This window comes from Onychomys torridus, chromosome 9 (genome assembly GCF_903995425.1).
Source record: "Onychomys torridus chromosome 9, mOncTor1.1, whole genome shotgun sequence".
Lineage (NCBI taxonomy): Eukaryota > Metazoa > Chordata > Mammalia > Rodentia > Cricetidae > Onychomys > Onychomys torridus.
Genome location: NC_050451.1, coordinates 51,441,753 through 51,460,238, shown reverse-complemented (window position 1 = coordinate 51,460,238; position 18,486 = coordinate 51,441,753). Strand labels below are relative to the sequence as shown.

The 18,486-nt window shown below is 42.9% G+C and overlaps 1 protein-coding gene across 2 annotated transcripts in view; it reads right to left on the bottom strand.

Moving 5' to 3' along the window:
• The window catches only part of Wdfy2 (WD repeat and FYVE domain containing 2), a 144,699-nt gene that overhangs the window by 76,252 nt on the left and 49,961 nt on the right, over positions 1-18,486 (bottom strand). For both annotated transcript variants that reach the window (XM_036199019.1, XM_036199020.1), the window contains exon 2: positions 11,270-11,337. In XM_036199019.1, the coding sequence (XP_036054912.1) occupies positions 11,270-11,337 (68 nt within the window). The remainder of the gene's footprint in view (positions 1-11,269; positions 11,338-18,486) is intronic.

Sequence of the window (18,486 nt, the reverse complement as noted above, 5' to 3'; positions counted from 1 at the left end):
AAAGGGTAAAACACCAGATGATTTAATCAACTGAAAGAAAAGAACATCACTCAAAATGGCTCAAAAATAAACTGTCTCTAATTCCCTTAAAAAAATAGCCACAGAGAATTTCATATTATGTCCATGTAAGTGTAAGATGAGGCATTTATGTAGAATTTATGTAGAATAAAGGCGTTTATGTAAAGCGGATACAAGTGCACAGTTCAGAACTTAGGTGAAGCCTCAAGCCACCCACCACAATCAGGCTCGCTCTCAACTTGGCCTTGAATAGATCTGGGAAAATAGATGGTTCAAAATCAGTGTTTCAAAAAGGGCTCAAGATCCTACATGTGTGAGCTGAGCAGATGGTTCGGTGGCTGTACCTGTGTAAAATCGTGTGGCCTGGCCACAACCTCACACAAGAGCCAATGCAAGAGCTGGAACAGACGACAAAACACGTTATCTCAGTGATTTGTAAGCTGTGCCTATCTTTGTATCTGTAAGTATCTGTAATTATCTTTGGGGGAAAAAGCCAGTCTCCTGTTTTGTTGTGGGGACAAAGTCATAAATGTTCAGGAGCTAACGTAAATTCCACCTGCCTGGCCTGAAAAGAGACTCCACAGTGGCCCTGCCTGAGGCTTTCAACCCTCAACCTTCTAGCTACTCTACCTCTGGCAGCCCAGGGAGTTGACCTGTCCTCTCTTCCCAAAGGAGAAGTTGGCAGCAAGGACCCAGCTGTGACACCCAATCCTCTCACAGGACCATCTCCACCACCTGCCGCCCCGGCTGACACTTCAGTTTCCTCCCTGCCTCTCTTCTGTCTTGAGCCCACGAGTGACAAAGCTACTCACACGTAAATCTGAAGTATGTCAACCATGGGTAGCCGGGACTTTCACGTGCTACTCTGTCTGTAGTTTAATGAGAATGTGGTGGTTGAAACAGTACCCATTACACATGCATGGGGGCAATGAACTCTCAATCCTGGGCCCTGAGAAAGGTCCCTCTGCAGTTAACAAACTTGGGTAGAAGGTCCCAGCTTAGAAGCCTGTAAGCAGACAGTGCCTCAGCAACCAGCAGCAATAGCATGGAGACGCCAGGGAAGAGTGAAAGAATATTTGTTCCCATTTCCCTTTGCCCACAATATCAGCTGGTTTACGGGAAACTTCAAACAAGGCAACAGTCACCCTAAACTCTCTGCAGAGGTACTGGGAACATAGTTCACTAACAGAGTGTGTTTAATAGGCAGGCTCATGGCCCTGAATCCAATTCCCAGCACAGATATAAGCAAAAATCTGCTGCAAAGAGTTTAAGCAGACTTTCTTCAGGGAATGCCAGTGACAAGGTCCTTATCACTTTACTTCTCAAGATGTCATCCTCAATGAATTGTGGGCAGCGCTCCTCTAGTGCCTGCTTTCTTCACTCACAATAATGACAACTATGGAGATTATATACATGGCTTTTTTTTCCCTTTTACCTGTGCATGATGCCAAAAGCATCCAAGAATGAAAAATTTCAGAGCTCGCCTTGCTCTATGAAGCTTCTTCATGTGCAAATCCCTGGCACTCATCATTGGCCTATTATACAGTAGATATGTTATAAATGTTTGACTAGCATGATTTACATATTTATAAATCAATACTGTATATGCACAAGTCTTCATCTGGGTTCATTTAAACATACATATTGCTCAGCAACACATAAGCTATAATGTTACAAGATCATAGACTCAGCTTTAACACACATTGAAATCACCTGGAGATTTTACTACAACGCAGATTCTGAGCCGGTTGCTTGGGGTAGAACCTGATAGCATAATTCCAATAATTGGTTAGGAGACACTGAAAACCATCTAGGGATCAATGTAGAATGGTTTTAATTCCCTTTAGAAGACTGTACAAATATCTAAAGTCTTACTTCTCAAACCAACATACCACTATTAAAGAAGCAGAGCTCATGCCCTTGGGAAATCACACCTATTATTAGACGCCATCATCCCACGGGTATTTACTTAGTACCTATGTCATGCTGCCCAGGGGTTTCTGCTGCCTGTTCTGCACAACATGGGGAGCTGTAACTCCCTGTTCAGTTACAGCCACTCCTTGTCTCTTCTTAGTAACTATGTGTCAAGTCTGTGAACAGGAAAGACCAGAGAAAAGACTGGTTATTTTACTTAAAGTATGGGGGAGTAGGGGTCATCAGAATTTTTTTTTTTCCCATGTTCTTAAAATATCATTCCTACCATAGCTTAATAGTTAATGTTAGTAGAGGGAGGGAGCTAAAATGGCAGGCCTATAACCTATAATTGTGTCTGCTAGAACCAAAACAGGTAAAGCACAGAACCCCCAAAAGTTTCTTCTTCACTGAAAATCAGGTCAGCTTTGTGGCTGCCACATACCTAACAGAAAATTCTAGAGTCATTTTGACAGCCTCTAAGCTAATGTGAGAGTCAGTGAAAACCACTGTATCCTTAATGACGCAGCTGTTGTCCTTTTGGCATTTCCAGCCCATCTCCACTCCTTTGTAACACCTGCTGACCAGCAGAACCACTCTCCACAGGGGCTCCAGTGTCCACTCTCTACAGGGACCCCAGTGTCCACACTCTACAGGGACCCCAGTGTCCACACTCTACAGGGACTCCAGTGTCCACACTCTACAGGGACTCCAGTGACCACACTCTCTACAGGGACTCCAGTGTCCACACTCTACAGGGACTCCAGTGTCCACACTCTACAGGGACTCCAGTGTCCACACTCTACAGGGACCCCAGTGTCCACACTCTCTACAGGGACTCCAGTGACCACACTCTCTACAGGGACTCCAGTGGCCACACTCTCCACAGGGACTCCAGTGTCCACACTCTCTACAGGGACTCCAGTGACCACACTCTCTACAGGGACTCCAGTGGCCACACTCTCCACAGGGACCCCAGTGTCCACACTCTCCACAGGGACTCCAGTGTCCACGCTCTACAGGGACTCCAGTGTCCACACTCTACAGGGACTCCAGTGTCCACACTCTACAGGGACTCCAGTGACCACACTCTCTACAGAGGCTCCAGTGTCCACACTCTACAGGGACTCCAGTGTCCACACTCTACAGGGACTCCAGTGTCCACACTCTACAGGGACTCCAGTGACCACACTCTCTACAGAGGCTCCAGTGTCCACACTCTCCACAGGGGCTCCAGTGTCCACACTCTACAGGGACTCCAGTGTCCACGCTCTACAGGGACTCCAGCGGCCATACTCTCTACAGGGGCTCCAGCGGCCACACTCTCTACAGGGACTCCAGTGGCCACACTCTCCACAGGGACTCCAGTGTCCACTCTCCACAGGGACTCCAGCGGCCATACTCTCTACAGGGGCTCCAGTGGCCACACTCTCCACAGGGACTCTAGTGACCACACTCTCCGCAGGGACTCCAGTGACCACACTCTCCGCAGGGACTCCAATGGCCACACTCTCCACAGGGACTCCAGTGGCCACTCTCCACAGGGACTCCAGTGGCCACTCTCCACAGGGACTCCAATGGCCACTCTCCACAGGGACTCCAATGGCCACACTCTCCACAGGGACTCCAGTGGCCACACTCTCCGCAGGGACTCCAGTGGCCACACTCTCCACAGGGACTCCAGTGGCCACACTCTCCACAGGGACTCCAGTGGCCACACTCTCCACAGGGACTCCAGTGGCCACACTCTCTACAGGGACTCCAGTGGCCACACTCTCTACAGGGACTCCAGTGGCCACACTCTCTACAGGGACTCCAGTGGCCACACTCTCTACAGGGACTCCAGTGGCCACACTCTCCACAGGCACTCCAGTGGCCACACTCTCCACAGGGACTCCAGTGTCCACTCTCCACAGGGACTCCAGTGGCCACACTCTCTACAGGGGACTCCAGTGACCACACTCCCTACAAGGGACTCCAGTGGCCACTCTAGGCTAGACTCTGGGAGGCAACCATTACTACCCTTCTTAACCTCCATTCTGGTCTCTCCACTCATTCTCTTAGTCCTGCTACAGCCTGCCCACAGAAGCCCCTATGTCCAGCTCTCCTCCTTCCCCTAGGGACTCCGCCTTTTGATCCAGTCCCAGGGTCCTCCTAGTTCTTTCCTGTCACCCCTTCCAGTCTTTTCTTCTATCACAACTCCAGTCCTTTGTGACAACTGGTCAACCACAGAAACATTCCCTATCAGGGACCCCATGACCACACTAGGATAGGACCCAGAGTGGTTAACAGCAACCAAGGAACAGAACACCCACCTAACAAAGAAGACAACAGATATCTATGCCAAGAACATCATAACTTCAAATATCGTAAGTCCAGATTCCTAGATCTCAGGGCAAAACATACATGAAAAGCCCAGACAAGATGCCTCTTCCAGAAGGTAGCAACCACATTTGTAATAGGCCCTGAGAAAAGCAATTTAGCTGAAGCACAAGATAAGGACTTCAAAGTATCAATTATGAGTATGTTCAAGGACCTTGAAGAGGATATGAATAAATGCTTTAACAAAGACCATAAAAATAAACAGTTGAAAGAAATAATGAAAACAATTCAAGGTGTGAAGGCATAATTTAACAAAGAAATAGAATTATTAAGGAAACCCAAATTGAAAATGAAAACTTTCACAAGTGTAACAAAACCTCAGACATAAGTCTCAACAAGAGATTACAAGACATTGAAGAGACAACTTGTCTTGAAGACAAGGTAAAAGACATGGATAGCTCAGACAAAGAAAGTGTTAAATCAAAACAAAAACAAAAAACTGGACACAAAACATTCAGGAAATCAAGGACACTATAGAAAGACTATAGGTACAGAGGAAGAAGAAACTCAAGTCAAAAGCACAGGATTTTTTTTATTCATAGACTTTTTAAAAATCATAAATCATAACATAAAAGTGAATACATACCATGTATGTCTTTCTGAGTCTCAGATAACTCACTCGGGATGTTTTTTGTTTGTTTGTTTGTTTTCCTAGTGCTATCCATTTACCTACAAATTTTGTGATTTTTTTTTCTTAATAGCTGAGTAACACTCCATTGTGTAAATGTACCATATTTCTTTATCCACTCTTTTGTTGAGGGACATCTAGGTTGTTTCCAGTTTCCAGCCATTATGTATAGAGGTAGGATGAAGCATACTTTGGGTATATTCCCAAGAATGGTAGAGCTTGGTCTTGAGGTAGATCAATTCCCATCTTCATGAGGAACCATCACTTGATTTCTATAGTGGCTGCACAAGTTTGTATGCCCACCAGCAATGGATGAGTGTTCCCCTTACTCCATATCCTCATCAGCATGAGTTGTCACTTGTTTTATTGATCTTAGCCATTCTGACTGGGATAAGATAAAATCTCAAAGTAGTTTTGATTTGCATTTCCCTGAGGCTAAGGATGCTAGACATTTCTTTAAATGTTTCTCAGTCTTTGAATTTCCTGTTTAGAGCAGTACCTCATTTTTTTAATTGGGTTATTTGCTTTCTTGATATCTAATTTTTTCAGTTCTTTATATATTTTGAATAATTGCTCTCTATTGATGTATAGTTGGTAAAAGTCTTTTCTCATTCTGTAGACTGCCACTTTGTCTGAATGATGGTGTTCTTTGCCATGCAGAAACTTCTCAATTTCATGAAGAACCATTTATTAATTGTTGGTCTTATTGCCTGTGCTAACAGTTTTCTGTTCAGAAAATATTTTCTGTGCCAAAGTGTGCATTTTTTCTTCTATCAGGTTAAGTGTATCTGATTTTGTGTTGAGACTTTTGGTCCATTTTGAATTGAGTTATATACAATGTGGTAAGTATGGATCTATTTGCATTCTTCTACATGTTGCCATTCAGTTTGACCAGTACCATTTGTTGAAGATGCTATCTTTTTTTCCAGTGTGTGTTTCTGGTTTCTTCATATATATATATATATATATAAAAATCAGGTTTCCATAGGCATGTTGATTTATGTCTGTATCTTCAATTCCATTGATCAATGTGTCTGCTTTTGTGCCAATACCATGCTGTGTGCTTATATGTAAATATTAACTGTTAAGTCAATGATAATCAGGCTACAATCTGTAGAACCTTATGATAGGTATAAAGTAAGGAACTGGAATGTACAGATAGGTCTTATTAGGAAAGAGAAAGAGAATCAATAGTTATGGATGGAGGGAGGGGCTGGAACCAGACTGGGGAGTAGAAGAGGAGGGAGGATGATAAAGGGAATGCAGGGAAAGGCAGCTAAAATTAAGAACCATTGAGGGGAGTATGGAAAGCTTATACAGTAAAAGCTTCCTAAAATATATACATAAGTGAAGGCAATCTAAATGAAATTGTAGAATAATGGGAGAGACTCAGTCCCAACTGGCTATCTCTTGTCACTAAATGAAGCTTCTAGTTCCAGGACTGGGTTACATCTAATTGGATTGTTGGCCAAAGGGGTTCCATGAGAAACCCCAAACAACCTAAGGCTGTTGCCAAGGCAAATAGGTTACTCTCCACAAAAAGACAGCAAGGCGCAATTGGTATGCACAATACCTACAAAACTCATTTAACATGGAGAAGTCAAGCTGGTGCCTACATAGAGCCTTCACTCCTCTGTTTTAGTACAGGAAGGTACTAGGCATGATACCAAAAGAAAAACTTAAACACCAAGCCAGTCACAAACCTTTGCTCTACAATGGTGTCCTGCCTGTAAGATACAGTAAGACAATGGTGGCACAAAGCTTATGGGAACCAACCAATATCTGATTAGACTTTAAGGCCCACTCCATGAAATGGAACCAATACCCAACACTGGTTGGGTAACCAAGAACCAGAGAGACTAGATAGTCTGGGAACCTAGGGTAAAACCAATACTACTGGTCTTAAAAGAGCAAAACAAAATTGTGATAAAAATGACTCCTAGTGACACTCATAGATCAGTGCTTTGCTCAGCCATCGTCAGAAAAGCTTCCTCCTGCAGCAGATGGGAACAATTATAGAAGCCAAAAGCCAGATTGCAGAGAGAGAGACCTTGGAACACTCAACTCTAAATTGGATGGCTCCATCAAATCTATCCACTTGGGCCTCAGAGAACCCTGATGAACTGGAGGCAGAAAGGGTGTAAGAGTCAGAGGGGATGAAGGACACCAAGAAAACAAAGCCCTCTAAATCAAAATGATCAAAGCTCACATGAACTCAGAGACTGAAGCATCATGCACAGTGCCTGTACAGGCCTGCACCAGGTCCTCTGTGTACATATTATAGCTTCTAGTTTAATGTTTTTTTATGGGATTCTTGAGTGTATGGACAAGTAGGTTTCTGAATCTTGTTCTTTCTCTTGGGCTCTTTTTATCACCCAGAACAAAACTCAACTCCAAAATGGACATCACCATAACACCAGTACCCTGCCTCAGTCTGGTAGAAGAGAAAGTAGGAATAGGCTTGAACTGATTATCATCACAGGAATGGACTTTCTGATCAGGACATCAATACTATACGCATTAAGATCAACAATTAATAACTGATACCACATGAAAGTGAATAGGTTCTGTACAGCAAAGGACACCATCATTTGGACAAAGCAGCAGGCTACCAATTACACACCTAATAGGGGGTTATTATCTAAAATATATAAAGAACTAAGACAACTGGACATCAAGAAAACAAGCCAATATAAAATGGGGTACAGAACTGTCTTAGTTAGGGCTCCTCTTACTGTGAAGAGACACCATGACCACAGCAACGCTCATGAAGGAAAACATTTAACTGGGGCTGGCTTACAGATTCAGAGGTTCAGTCAATTACCGTTATGGCAGGAAGTATGACAGCACTCAGACAGACATGGTGCTGGAGAAGAAGCAGAGAGTTCTACATCTGAATCAGCAGTCAGCAGGAAGAGAGTAAGCAACTGTGCCTGGCTTGAGATTCTGAAACCTCAAAGCCCATCCCCAGGACACACTTCCTCCAAACTGTGCCACTCCCTGTGAGCCTGTGGGGGCCATTTTCATTCAAACCATCACAAGAACTAAACAGAGTTCTCAAAAGATGAAACGTTAAATGGCTGAGAAATACTTAAAGTAATGTTTGACATCTTTAGCCATCAGAGAAATGCAAATGAAAACTATTTTGACATTTCATTTTACCCTGAAGTCAGAGTGGCCAAGATAAATGAAACAAATGACAGCTCATGCTGGTAAGGATTTGGGGAAAAGGGAACACTTATTCACTGCTAGTGAGAATGCAAATTTGTACAACCACCATGGAAATCAGTGTGGAGGTTCCTTAAAGAGCTGACAATCAATCTTCCACAAGATCCAGCTGCATCATTCTTGGGCATATTCTTAAAGGTCTCTACAGCCTACTCCTGGCACACTTGTTCATCCATGTTCATTGCTGCTATACTCATAATAGCCAGAAATTGAAAATGGCTAAATGTCCATCAACTGAGAAACAAATGTGGTGCATTTATACAACAGAATCCTATTTAGCTGTTAAGAAAAATGAAATTTGCAAATAAATGAATGCAGGTAGAAACAATCTTCCTGAGTGAGGTGACCCAGACCCCCCAAAAAACCATATATTGCATTACTTCTTTTATACATAAATGTTAGCTTTTAACCTTTAGATATGTGTTTCAATCCAAATAACCACAGATGTTAGGTACCTAGTAAGGCACTAGGGAGGAACAGAAGTAGATCTTCCAGTGAAGGGAAAATAGAGTACAGTGTTACAAAGAGATAAAAGGGAAACTAGAAAAGAAGGACCAAGTGGAGAGTAGGATGGAAGAGCAGGGTAAAGAAAGGAATATGGGGAAGGATAACTCACAATAAAGGCTTTTTGAAAAAACATACAGAAACCTACAACCACATATATGTGAATGGAAAAAAAATTCAAATGGCGTCATCTTATAATGGAGGAGGCAATCGTCCTAACTAGACATTTCATGCCACTAAATAAAAACTCTCACACCAGGAATCTTGTTGAGTTACTAGCCAAAGTGGTGTCATGAACCCCACCCCACTCCCACCCCCCACATCACAGGCTACTACCAGGTCTAATGGTTGTTCTCCACAACCCGATGAAGGCCTATTGCTGAAAATAACACAAGTCATAGAACATAGAGAAGTTTAGGTGTTACCCAACTAGAAGCTTTTCCCCTACTGACTAGCACTCATAGTATTAAAAGGCACTCTGCACACTACCAGAGGAAAAAAGTAATAATCAATATCACTGACTATAATAGCATCAAGCCTGCAATATATACTGGTACAACCATGGCATGAATGTTATGAGAGTAACCAACAACTTTTTAAAATTGGGTTTAAGGTCCACTCGAGATGAAACCCAAACCTGACACTGCTAATGTGGCCACACACCTGAGACTGGATAGGTCATGGGCCCAAGGGAAATCCTGCTACTGTTATTCTAATAAAGGAACATAACATAAAATGTCTCCAAATGACATATTGGTATGCCCATAGAAGCTTTTTCTTGCAGTAGAGGGTAATTAACAGGGATCTACAACTGGACAGTGTGCCCAGTGTGAGAGACTTTGGAGCGCTCAGTCCTATATGGGATGTGCTCATCAACCCCCTACCCTCAATTCTCAGGTATCTATGCAAAGAGGAAGTGGAAAGAGAGAGACAGAGGGGATGGGTGACCCCAAAGAAACAGTGTCTTGCTGACACAACAGGACTGATTTATGAACTCAAAGAGACTAGCAGCACAAACAAGCCCTGCACAGATTCAAGGCAGCCAAATCCCAGAAGGCAAGAAGACACAAAGTCCCACCACTAACCAGGAAGCTATTTACAATTAATACCTGCGAGGAAAAGGAAAATCAGGTTTTTCCAATGGATTTGTCACTGCATATATCAACTCTAGGGCAGGCCCATATCCAGTAGTAGTTGGCCAACACAATGAACTCCATGAGTTTAGTTTTTGTTTTACATGTGGGTAAGTGGGGAGGGGGCTATTTGTTTTCTTTTGTCACTTTGAGTCTTAGTGGGGTTTGTTTGTTTTGATTTTCATTTGGGAGGTTGTTTTGGTTTTGTTTCTTGAAACAGAGAAAACGTGAGTCTGGGTCAGTAGGGAGGTGGGGAGGATCTAGGATGAGTTGTGGGGAACATAATCAAAATATACTATATAAAAATTACAAAAAATAAATCACTCAGTCATGAACAGGCAAACTCTTCTGATAGAAGCATTAACAAAATCACCTAGAACCTACTTTGGCTTAGCATAGTGTCATGTACTGAAGGTGGGTACCTCTGAAGGAATGAGACACACACTACAGATCGCCAAAGAGCATGTGAGTCCTAACAAACCAGGGAGATTTTTCTACAATGCCAGAAGATTAAATGGACGCCAGGCATGGTTGCACAGGCCTTTAATCCCAGTACTCCACCCTACACAGTGGGGATACAGGGGGAGACAGAAGCAGATGGACCTCTGCGAATACGAGGCCAACCTGGTTTACATAGAAAGTTCTAGACCAGGCACACAGTGAGACCCTATCTTAACAAAAAAGAAAAGACAAAAATGTTTACTATAATAAATTCAAACAATTATTTTACACCAAAACAAACAGAATAAACCTCATTAATTGTAAAGAATGAAATCTCTAGAAGAACGATCTGGGAAGTTCTCTTCTCTCCCGTCCTCTCCTCCCCTTCCTCTTTCAGCTCTATGGTCTCCCAGAGGGGAAAACTGGCTGGTGCCCTTGATTTGAATCCTCTACTGCCTTGAAGGCTTATGCCGACGATGGCTTATGCTGACAATGGCATGGCTGGTCCAACTCTTGCACCCATCAGTATAAGGACATATTTCTTCAGAAAGATCTTGGCGAAATGAGACCCACTTCTAATTAGAATGTTTCAAGCCTAAGCAAATCCTTGAGAACTGAATGCTCAATGCTGAATGTCTTGAATTTTGAATAGATGGTTTAACAATAATATAAGGACAAATTTACTTCATAAATGTAACCACCTGACAGAACTCTGAAGTGTCTAAGGACACAGATTCCAAATAGTTAAAGCAAAGTTAGAAAGAGGAGGGAGACTGCTGTCATCAGAGAGACTGTGTCTTTTTCCTATATTTCCTAGGAATATATAGTCAATTTCCAAACCATATCTTACTTTTCACAGTGAGAGCCTAGAAAACTACAGAATTATTTAATCTGGTACTTTTCAGTTTAATGAGATCTCCAACCTTTAGTCTTAGTTACTCAAGAAGAATATACAAAAAAGGTAAACAGGGAAGGAAGGCCACTGGGGTAAAGATCTGGGTTCTTAGGAGACCGAGATACTTACAAGGCATTGCATGGTATATGCTTGGCCAGTACTGTCCACTGTCCCTCTTTAACCAAACACGAACTGTCCTACAACAGAGGAAAATGTATACATGAAATCATAGCATTTGGAGTCATGCAAAGACAGTAATACACAAAAATCAAACTTTTTTTTTCCCTTTTTTTCTGAGACAGGGTTTCTCTGTGTAGTTTTGGTGCCTGTCCTAGATCTTGCTCATAGACCATGCTGGCCTTGAACTCACAGAGATCCGCCTGGCTCTGCCTCCTGAGTGCTGGGATTAAAGGCGTGCACCACTACTGTCTGGCTCAAACTTTTTAACATTATATATGTACAGATTCATTACAGGTATAATAGATAGAGATGCATACTACATGAGCCTATCTATTACATATCTATTTATATATCTAAAAATCCTATATTCCTTACATTTTAGAAAATAGTTTTATAGATTCTTTGAGGAATCCATACAATGTTGTCATAGTCCTTAAATTTAAGGGTACTGTACACTCACTCACAATTACACAACCCTCAAAATACCACCCTCACGTATGAGGCGTACATCTACCAAGAGGGTTTGAAATGGTTTTCACTCTATTGCTTTGTTTCTCCAAGTACCCGGCCTTTGCACTAGCGACCTTGAAGCATCCACTGTTCTAGGGAATCACAGGTCTTTACTAGTGAACACAGAGAAATTGCTCTGCAAAGAAAGTACAGAAATCACATAGAATAATATTCAACATGTGCCAGGAAGAGGATACAACAGCTACATTCACATCTTGTAAGCCAGGCCTTTAATCTCAAGAAACAGGTTTTCCAGGTACACAGGCTGTACGCACGCACGCACGCACGCACGCACGCATGCACGCACACACATAAAACACCTTTTAAATTAAAGAATCACCGGGCGGTGGTACACGCCTTTAATCCTCGAGAGGCAGAGGCAGGCAGTACTTTGTGAGTTCTAGGCCAGCCTGGTCTATGGAGCGAGATCCAGGAAAGGCACAAAGCTACACAGAGAAACCCTGTCTCAGGGAAAAAAAAAAATTAAAGAATCAATACAGGAATGATATCCTAGAAGATGTTGGGGTAAAACACACTGAAAAATCAGTCCCTCAAGCAAATCAACTACTAAGATGACAAGAACTGTTAAAATCAATTATTTCAAATTCTGAGGTCTATTACATCATGTTTTCAGCACCTGGAGAAATACTGAACTGGGAACAAAAGGGGGATGGGTGGCACTGAATTCCAGCATTCAATAACTTCCAACATCTGTGGGGATAGATTGTGTACCCTAATAAACTTGCCTGAGGATCCAAGGGCAGAGCCAGCCACTAGATCAGACACAGAGGTCAGGCAGTGGTGGCACACATCTTTAATACCAGCACTTGAGATCTCATGCCTTTGCTTAGGAAGCACACCTGCCTTTAATCCCAGGAAGTACTATGGCAGGGTAGAGAAAAGTATATAAGGCATGAGGAAAAAGGAACTCACTCTCTTTAGGCTGAGGATTTTGTAGAGGTAAGAACCAGTGGCTGGCTGCTCTGCTTCTCTGATCTTTCAGCTCTCACCCTGATATCTGGCTCTGGGTTTTTTATTAAAAGACCATCTAAGATTCGAACTTTAAACATCCAGGCTCCATCTGGCAGGTAGCCATGGAGAATGGCCTGCTGGAGCGAGGGTGGAGACCTCTACAATGTGAAGACATGTGTTCCGAGTTACCTGGCTGTTGAATGAGTGAACAGGACAGAGGCTCAGCCCTCTCAGGGCGGAAGGGCTTCCCAAGCATTCCTTAAAGAAATGAGTGACAGCAACATTCCTTTCCCTTACTGGACCCAGATAGTTAGCTGACCTCAGAGACATCAGAAAGAGTCAATGATTATACACAAGGAATACAGTCCTTATAAAAATTACACACTAAGAAAGACAGCTACACTCCAGAGAACCTGACTTCCAGGGTTACTGCATTCTTATCTGCTCTCAACAGGAAACTGTGAAGTACACAATAAAACAGAAAGTATGGATCACCTCAACAAAATTGATAGAACTATCCAGGAAGAAGTGCAAGCATTGGGCTTACTGGCAGACTGCTTACAAACTCACAGACAACAAAATAAGACCAGGATGAGAATGTACGACTGGACCGGGAACCTCACTTCTGATGACTGCTCTGTAAGGAAACGGGTAGAATTACTGCAAAGCACAGGGATAGGAATTAAACATCTGGGGAGGGCCTGCAGGAGGTCTGAGCACAAAAGAGAAGAGGCAAGCCTAAAGCCAGGACGACTGCCTCCAAACGAGAAGCTGAAAAGAATAACTAACCAGATAAAATAAGCAACAACGGCAGCTTAGGAGAGCCATGTGGCAATCATTTAGGTTATTAACACACAAGTATGGGAGTCCTGCAAGAAGGGAAAGGGAAAGAAAAGTATTTAGGAAAAACAGATAGAAATTCACCAAATTTGAAGAAAGACATACACATCCAAGCAGCTCAAAGAACTCTAAGAAGATAGACTGAACCAGATTTAACAGACAGAATAAAATCAAATCATCAAATGCAAAGGAGAAAAATCTTCAAGGCAGCAAGAGAAAAACAACTCATTTATACAACAGGGCATCAATAACCAATTTTTCATAGAAGCAGCGGGCAGAAAGGTCAGGGGCTAAATGAGACAACTACCATCCAAGAACTACCCACTGGCCCACCACGTAGAAATGAAAGAAAGTCTAAGTGGGGACTCCATGTCACTGCATCGCTGAACCCCAACTGAAGCTCCTCCCATTTGCAGTAGATGGTGGTTAACACAGGGCCCAAAGCTGACCAACATGTCGGGAGTAAGTGACTTCTCAGCCCCAGTGGGAAGGTATATCCTTCGCACACACAAACACCCCAAGGCTTTGGGATCACTGCAGAAAAGGGAGCAGAGTGTCAGAGCCAGAAGACGTGGATGACCACAGAGAAACATCTTCAGGACACAGCACAACAGCTGCACTATGAACTCACAACTGTGACACCGTGTACAGAACCTGTGCAAGATCAAAGCCCAGCATGGAGAGGGAAAGTGGGCACGAAATGTCACCCCTAGCAGTGAAGCAAATGGCAACTGTTAGGTACTGGAAGGGGAGGAGCCGGTCTTCTAAGAGTACATCTCCTGCTAAGCTGACTGTGCTCCAGGGGAAGACCACTCGGCCAAGAATATCAGGGCAGCACAAACTGGTCTTCAAGGGGGTTGTTTTATTTTCTTTAAAAAAGAGGGGGCACAAAATTCAGTGGATAGACAAAGTGGAGTGGATATGTGAAGAGGTGGGGGAGGGCAAATACGCTGTATATCACTTGTATAAAACCAAAATCTCTCAAAGAACTAATAAAATAAATTTAAGACCTTAAAACCCAACCCCTCCTATAAATGAAGGGGAAAATTAAGATTATACCAGATAAGCAAAAGCTAATAAAAATGAATCGGTGGTCTATAACTTTCAATTACAGATAAAGCATCTAGACCAGTGGTTCTCAACCTTCCTTATGCTGTGACCCTTAAATACAGTTCCTCATGTTGTGGTGACCCCCTAACCATACAATTATTTTCATTGCTACCTCATAACTGTAATTTTGCTACTGTTATGAGTTATAATGTAAATATCTGATAGGCAGGGTATCTGATATTCGACACCTGTGAACGGGTCACTCAACTCCCCGAAGGGGTCTCAACCCATATGTTGAGAACGCTGATCTAGACAGAGGTTCAACAAGAAAGTCAAAGGCCTGAGTCACACAATCAATGAGATCTCCAGGCACATGATGTCCTAAAGGCAGAACATACAACTGACATGCACACTACATAACCCATTCTCTAGCCAGGATGGAATGAAGCTAAAATCAGCAACAGAAGGAATAGGGGGGGGGGGGGGGTCACAATGAGTTGAAAAAAAAATTACAAAAATTAGAAAACACTGTAAGATAAACTGAAATGAAAATAAAACACAGCAAAATCTAAGAGAGGTAAAGTAAAAGTTTAGATGAAAATTTATGGCAGTCAATGTCTATGTTAAACAAGATCACAAGGCAACAACCTAACTATATACTTAAGGCACCAGAAACAGAGCAAACTAAACCCAATGCTAAGAGAAGGATGGAATGGTAGACTAGATCAAGACATAGAACAAAAACAACAACAACAACAAAAACCCACCAAACACTAATAATAGTCAATGAAACCAAGTCGGATTTGACAAACTGAGAGGCAGTTGAATTAAATTGGAAATGATGGTGTTTGAAGGACTCTAGTAGGCCCACGGATGGCAAGCATGGCTCTGGCAGGTCTTGCCCTCCCTCTTCCTCTCCCTTGCTGACTGTGAGATTACAGTCCTAAAGCTAGCCACCAGGTCTATTCCCTTATTTGCCCACTTCCTCCTCCTGAGGCTGACCACAAGGTCCAGCTGTCAAAGTATTTGTCAAAGTTCAGCAATCAAAAGCCCCCTTTTGGTTACCCTACTTAAAACCAAGTCATCCTAACATGGGTGTGTGTGTGTGTGTGTGTGTGTGTGTGTGTGTGTGTGTGTGTGTGTGTGCGCGCGCGCGCAGCGGTCCCCTTTTCCCTTTATAAACTGCCATTTGCCTATGGCCCAAGTCTGTCTCCTCTCCATCCAGAGGCAAACATCCCTCCCCGTCTCGCTTCTTCCTTTTCCCTTCTCCCTCTTCCTCTGTCTCCTGTCTTTGTCTCTTATTCCCTGCCCTCTGTTCCTCTAGGGCACATAAATCTCCTTTGTGCTGAGAACTTGATCTTGGGGTGTCCTGTGCTGACTCAGATCCTTTCACAGTTACTAAAGAAAATTTGAATATTCTAAGATAGTTCTTATAAGCTTGCAGATGAGATAATCTGGAATAAACAGCCACATTTCTGTGACATACTAGCTACAGGACAGACTGCAGAAGAAACAGATAGCTTCAACAATACTAATGCCAGCAGAGAGTGAATCTATAATCAAAAACTTGAAAATAAAAACGGCGCAGGACCAAAGTAGCTTCACTAGCAAGGTCAACCAAATATCTGAGGGAAAACTGACAAGGATTCTATTCAAATTTCCAGAAAGAAGAAAGACTACTTTATAAGATACTCTAGTGGCTGGCTTTATGTTACCAAAACTAGGCAAATATATCACTAAAAAACTCAAGTTCATATTTCTTGTGAATATAGATGCCAAGTTTCTCAACAAAACACTGGCAAATCAAACTTAACAGTACAACAGAAGGACTGTACTCATGAACCAGTGGAACTTATTCCAAAATGCAAGGGTCATTTAGAATAAGAAAATCAATCCATATAGCACAGTTTATCAGTAAAATAGAGCATCTATGATCATCTAACTCAACCTTCCTAATGTTGTAACCCTTTAATACAGTTCCTTATGTTGTTCATGAAATTATTTTCATTGCTACGTCATAACTGTAATTTTGCTACCATTATGAATTGTAATGCAAATCTCTGCGTTTTCTGATGGTCTTAATCGACCCCACCACCCACAGGTTGAGAGCAGCTAATCTAACTGGAATGCATTTGACAAAATTCAGTTTTTCATGATAAAGAGTACACCTCAAGCGGAAGGAGTCTTCCTTAACTTAATGCAGGGTATCTATCAGTTGCTTTCTTGTCTCTACAAATGAAATACTTAAAGAAGCAACTTAAGGATGATTTTATTTAGGCTTACAGTTTGAAGATACAGTCCACCATAGCAAGGAAGGCATGGTGCCTAGTCACATGAGTGCAAAGCACATAACAGAGAGAGACAAATGCTGGTGTTAGGCCCTATAAGGCCTGGGGGTGAGGCCCAGTGTAACTTCTCAAGCCTAGCTCAAGTTTGGCGACCTGTCTTCGGACATGACTTCTGCATAAGAGTGACTCAGCTCTACCCAAACTAGAATCACCTCTGCCTAGTAACTGCTGAGATGGCATCATCTCATTGGCCCACTATCCTCACCCCATCACACCCATCACCCAACCTATATAAGTTCACTCCTGATGCAATAAAACGAGTTCCTGCTTTGACAAGACTCCCCGCTCAGTGTGCTTCTCTCTGGTGGAATGGGGAGGTCTGGGCCGTCAACACTCACCATCCTGCTCACACACACACACCCCACCAGTCCTGCCTCCGCCCAACCTGTCGGTCAGCCCAACATGCTGGTAAGCAGCTGGCTTTCCCCTCCTTCCTGTGTTATCCAATCCAACTCAGAACCCCATCTACAGGATGCAATCACTCATATTCAGGGTGAGTTTTCCGCTCTGAAATTCTCCTTGTAAATGCTGGTACATATATGCCCAATGTTTCATAGGTGATTCCACATCCAGTCAAGCTGACAATGAAGATGAATCACACCAGGTATTCATGGAAAAGTCACACTAACAGCATACTCACTGGTTAAAGAATGAAAGCTTCCCCTAAAAATCAGGAAGAAAGAAGGTATGCTCCCCATTTTTTGAACCACTGCCAGCACAACTTGGATAACTAGTCAAATAAATAAAAGATGCAATGGTTAATCTTAATTGTCAAGTTGACTGGTACCATCACATGGGCTCAGGTCCTATGCTGAATAAAAGCAGAAAATAGCATTCATTTCTGTTTCCTAGTTGCAGACAATGTGACCAGCTACCTCATGCCCCTTGCCTCCATGTCCTCCACACCTTGGTAGACTGTATCACCTCAAACTGTAAGCCAAACTCCCCGCTAACCTGCTTCTTGTCAAACATTTACTCACAACAACAAAAGTCACTAGTAAAGTCATCTAAATTGGAAAAGGAGTAAAGTAACTCTATCTGTATGTACTAGGGATGGAAAGGAAGGGGAGAGAAGGTTCCTGTTCCAAGGGCTTTGACACCTTCTTCTGACAGGCATACACATGGTACGCACACAAAATACTCATACACATAAAATAAACATCAAAAAATGGAGGTGGTGGTAGAGGAAGGAAGGGAAGCAAAGAAGAAAAGAAAAGAACTGCAATTCAGAGACAAGTTAAGACAGTAGAGGTCAGTGTGCTGGGGAAGGAAACTGTATAGCTGCTGAACCCCTGCCCTCTTTCACTGTGGTGGGGTGGGTAGAGGGAAGCTGCACACCTTCACAGGGATAGATGGCAGAGGCAGAACTACAGTAAAGGGAGGTAAGGACTGAGACTATGGGAGCATGTGGAGGTTCTGGACACTGAGCACATGCCTCAAGTTAGG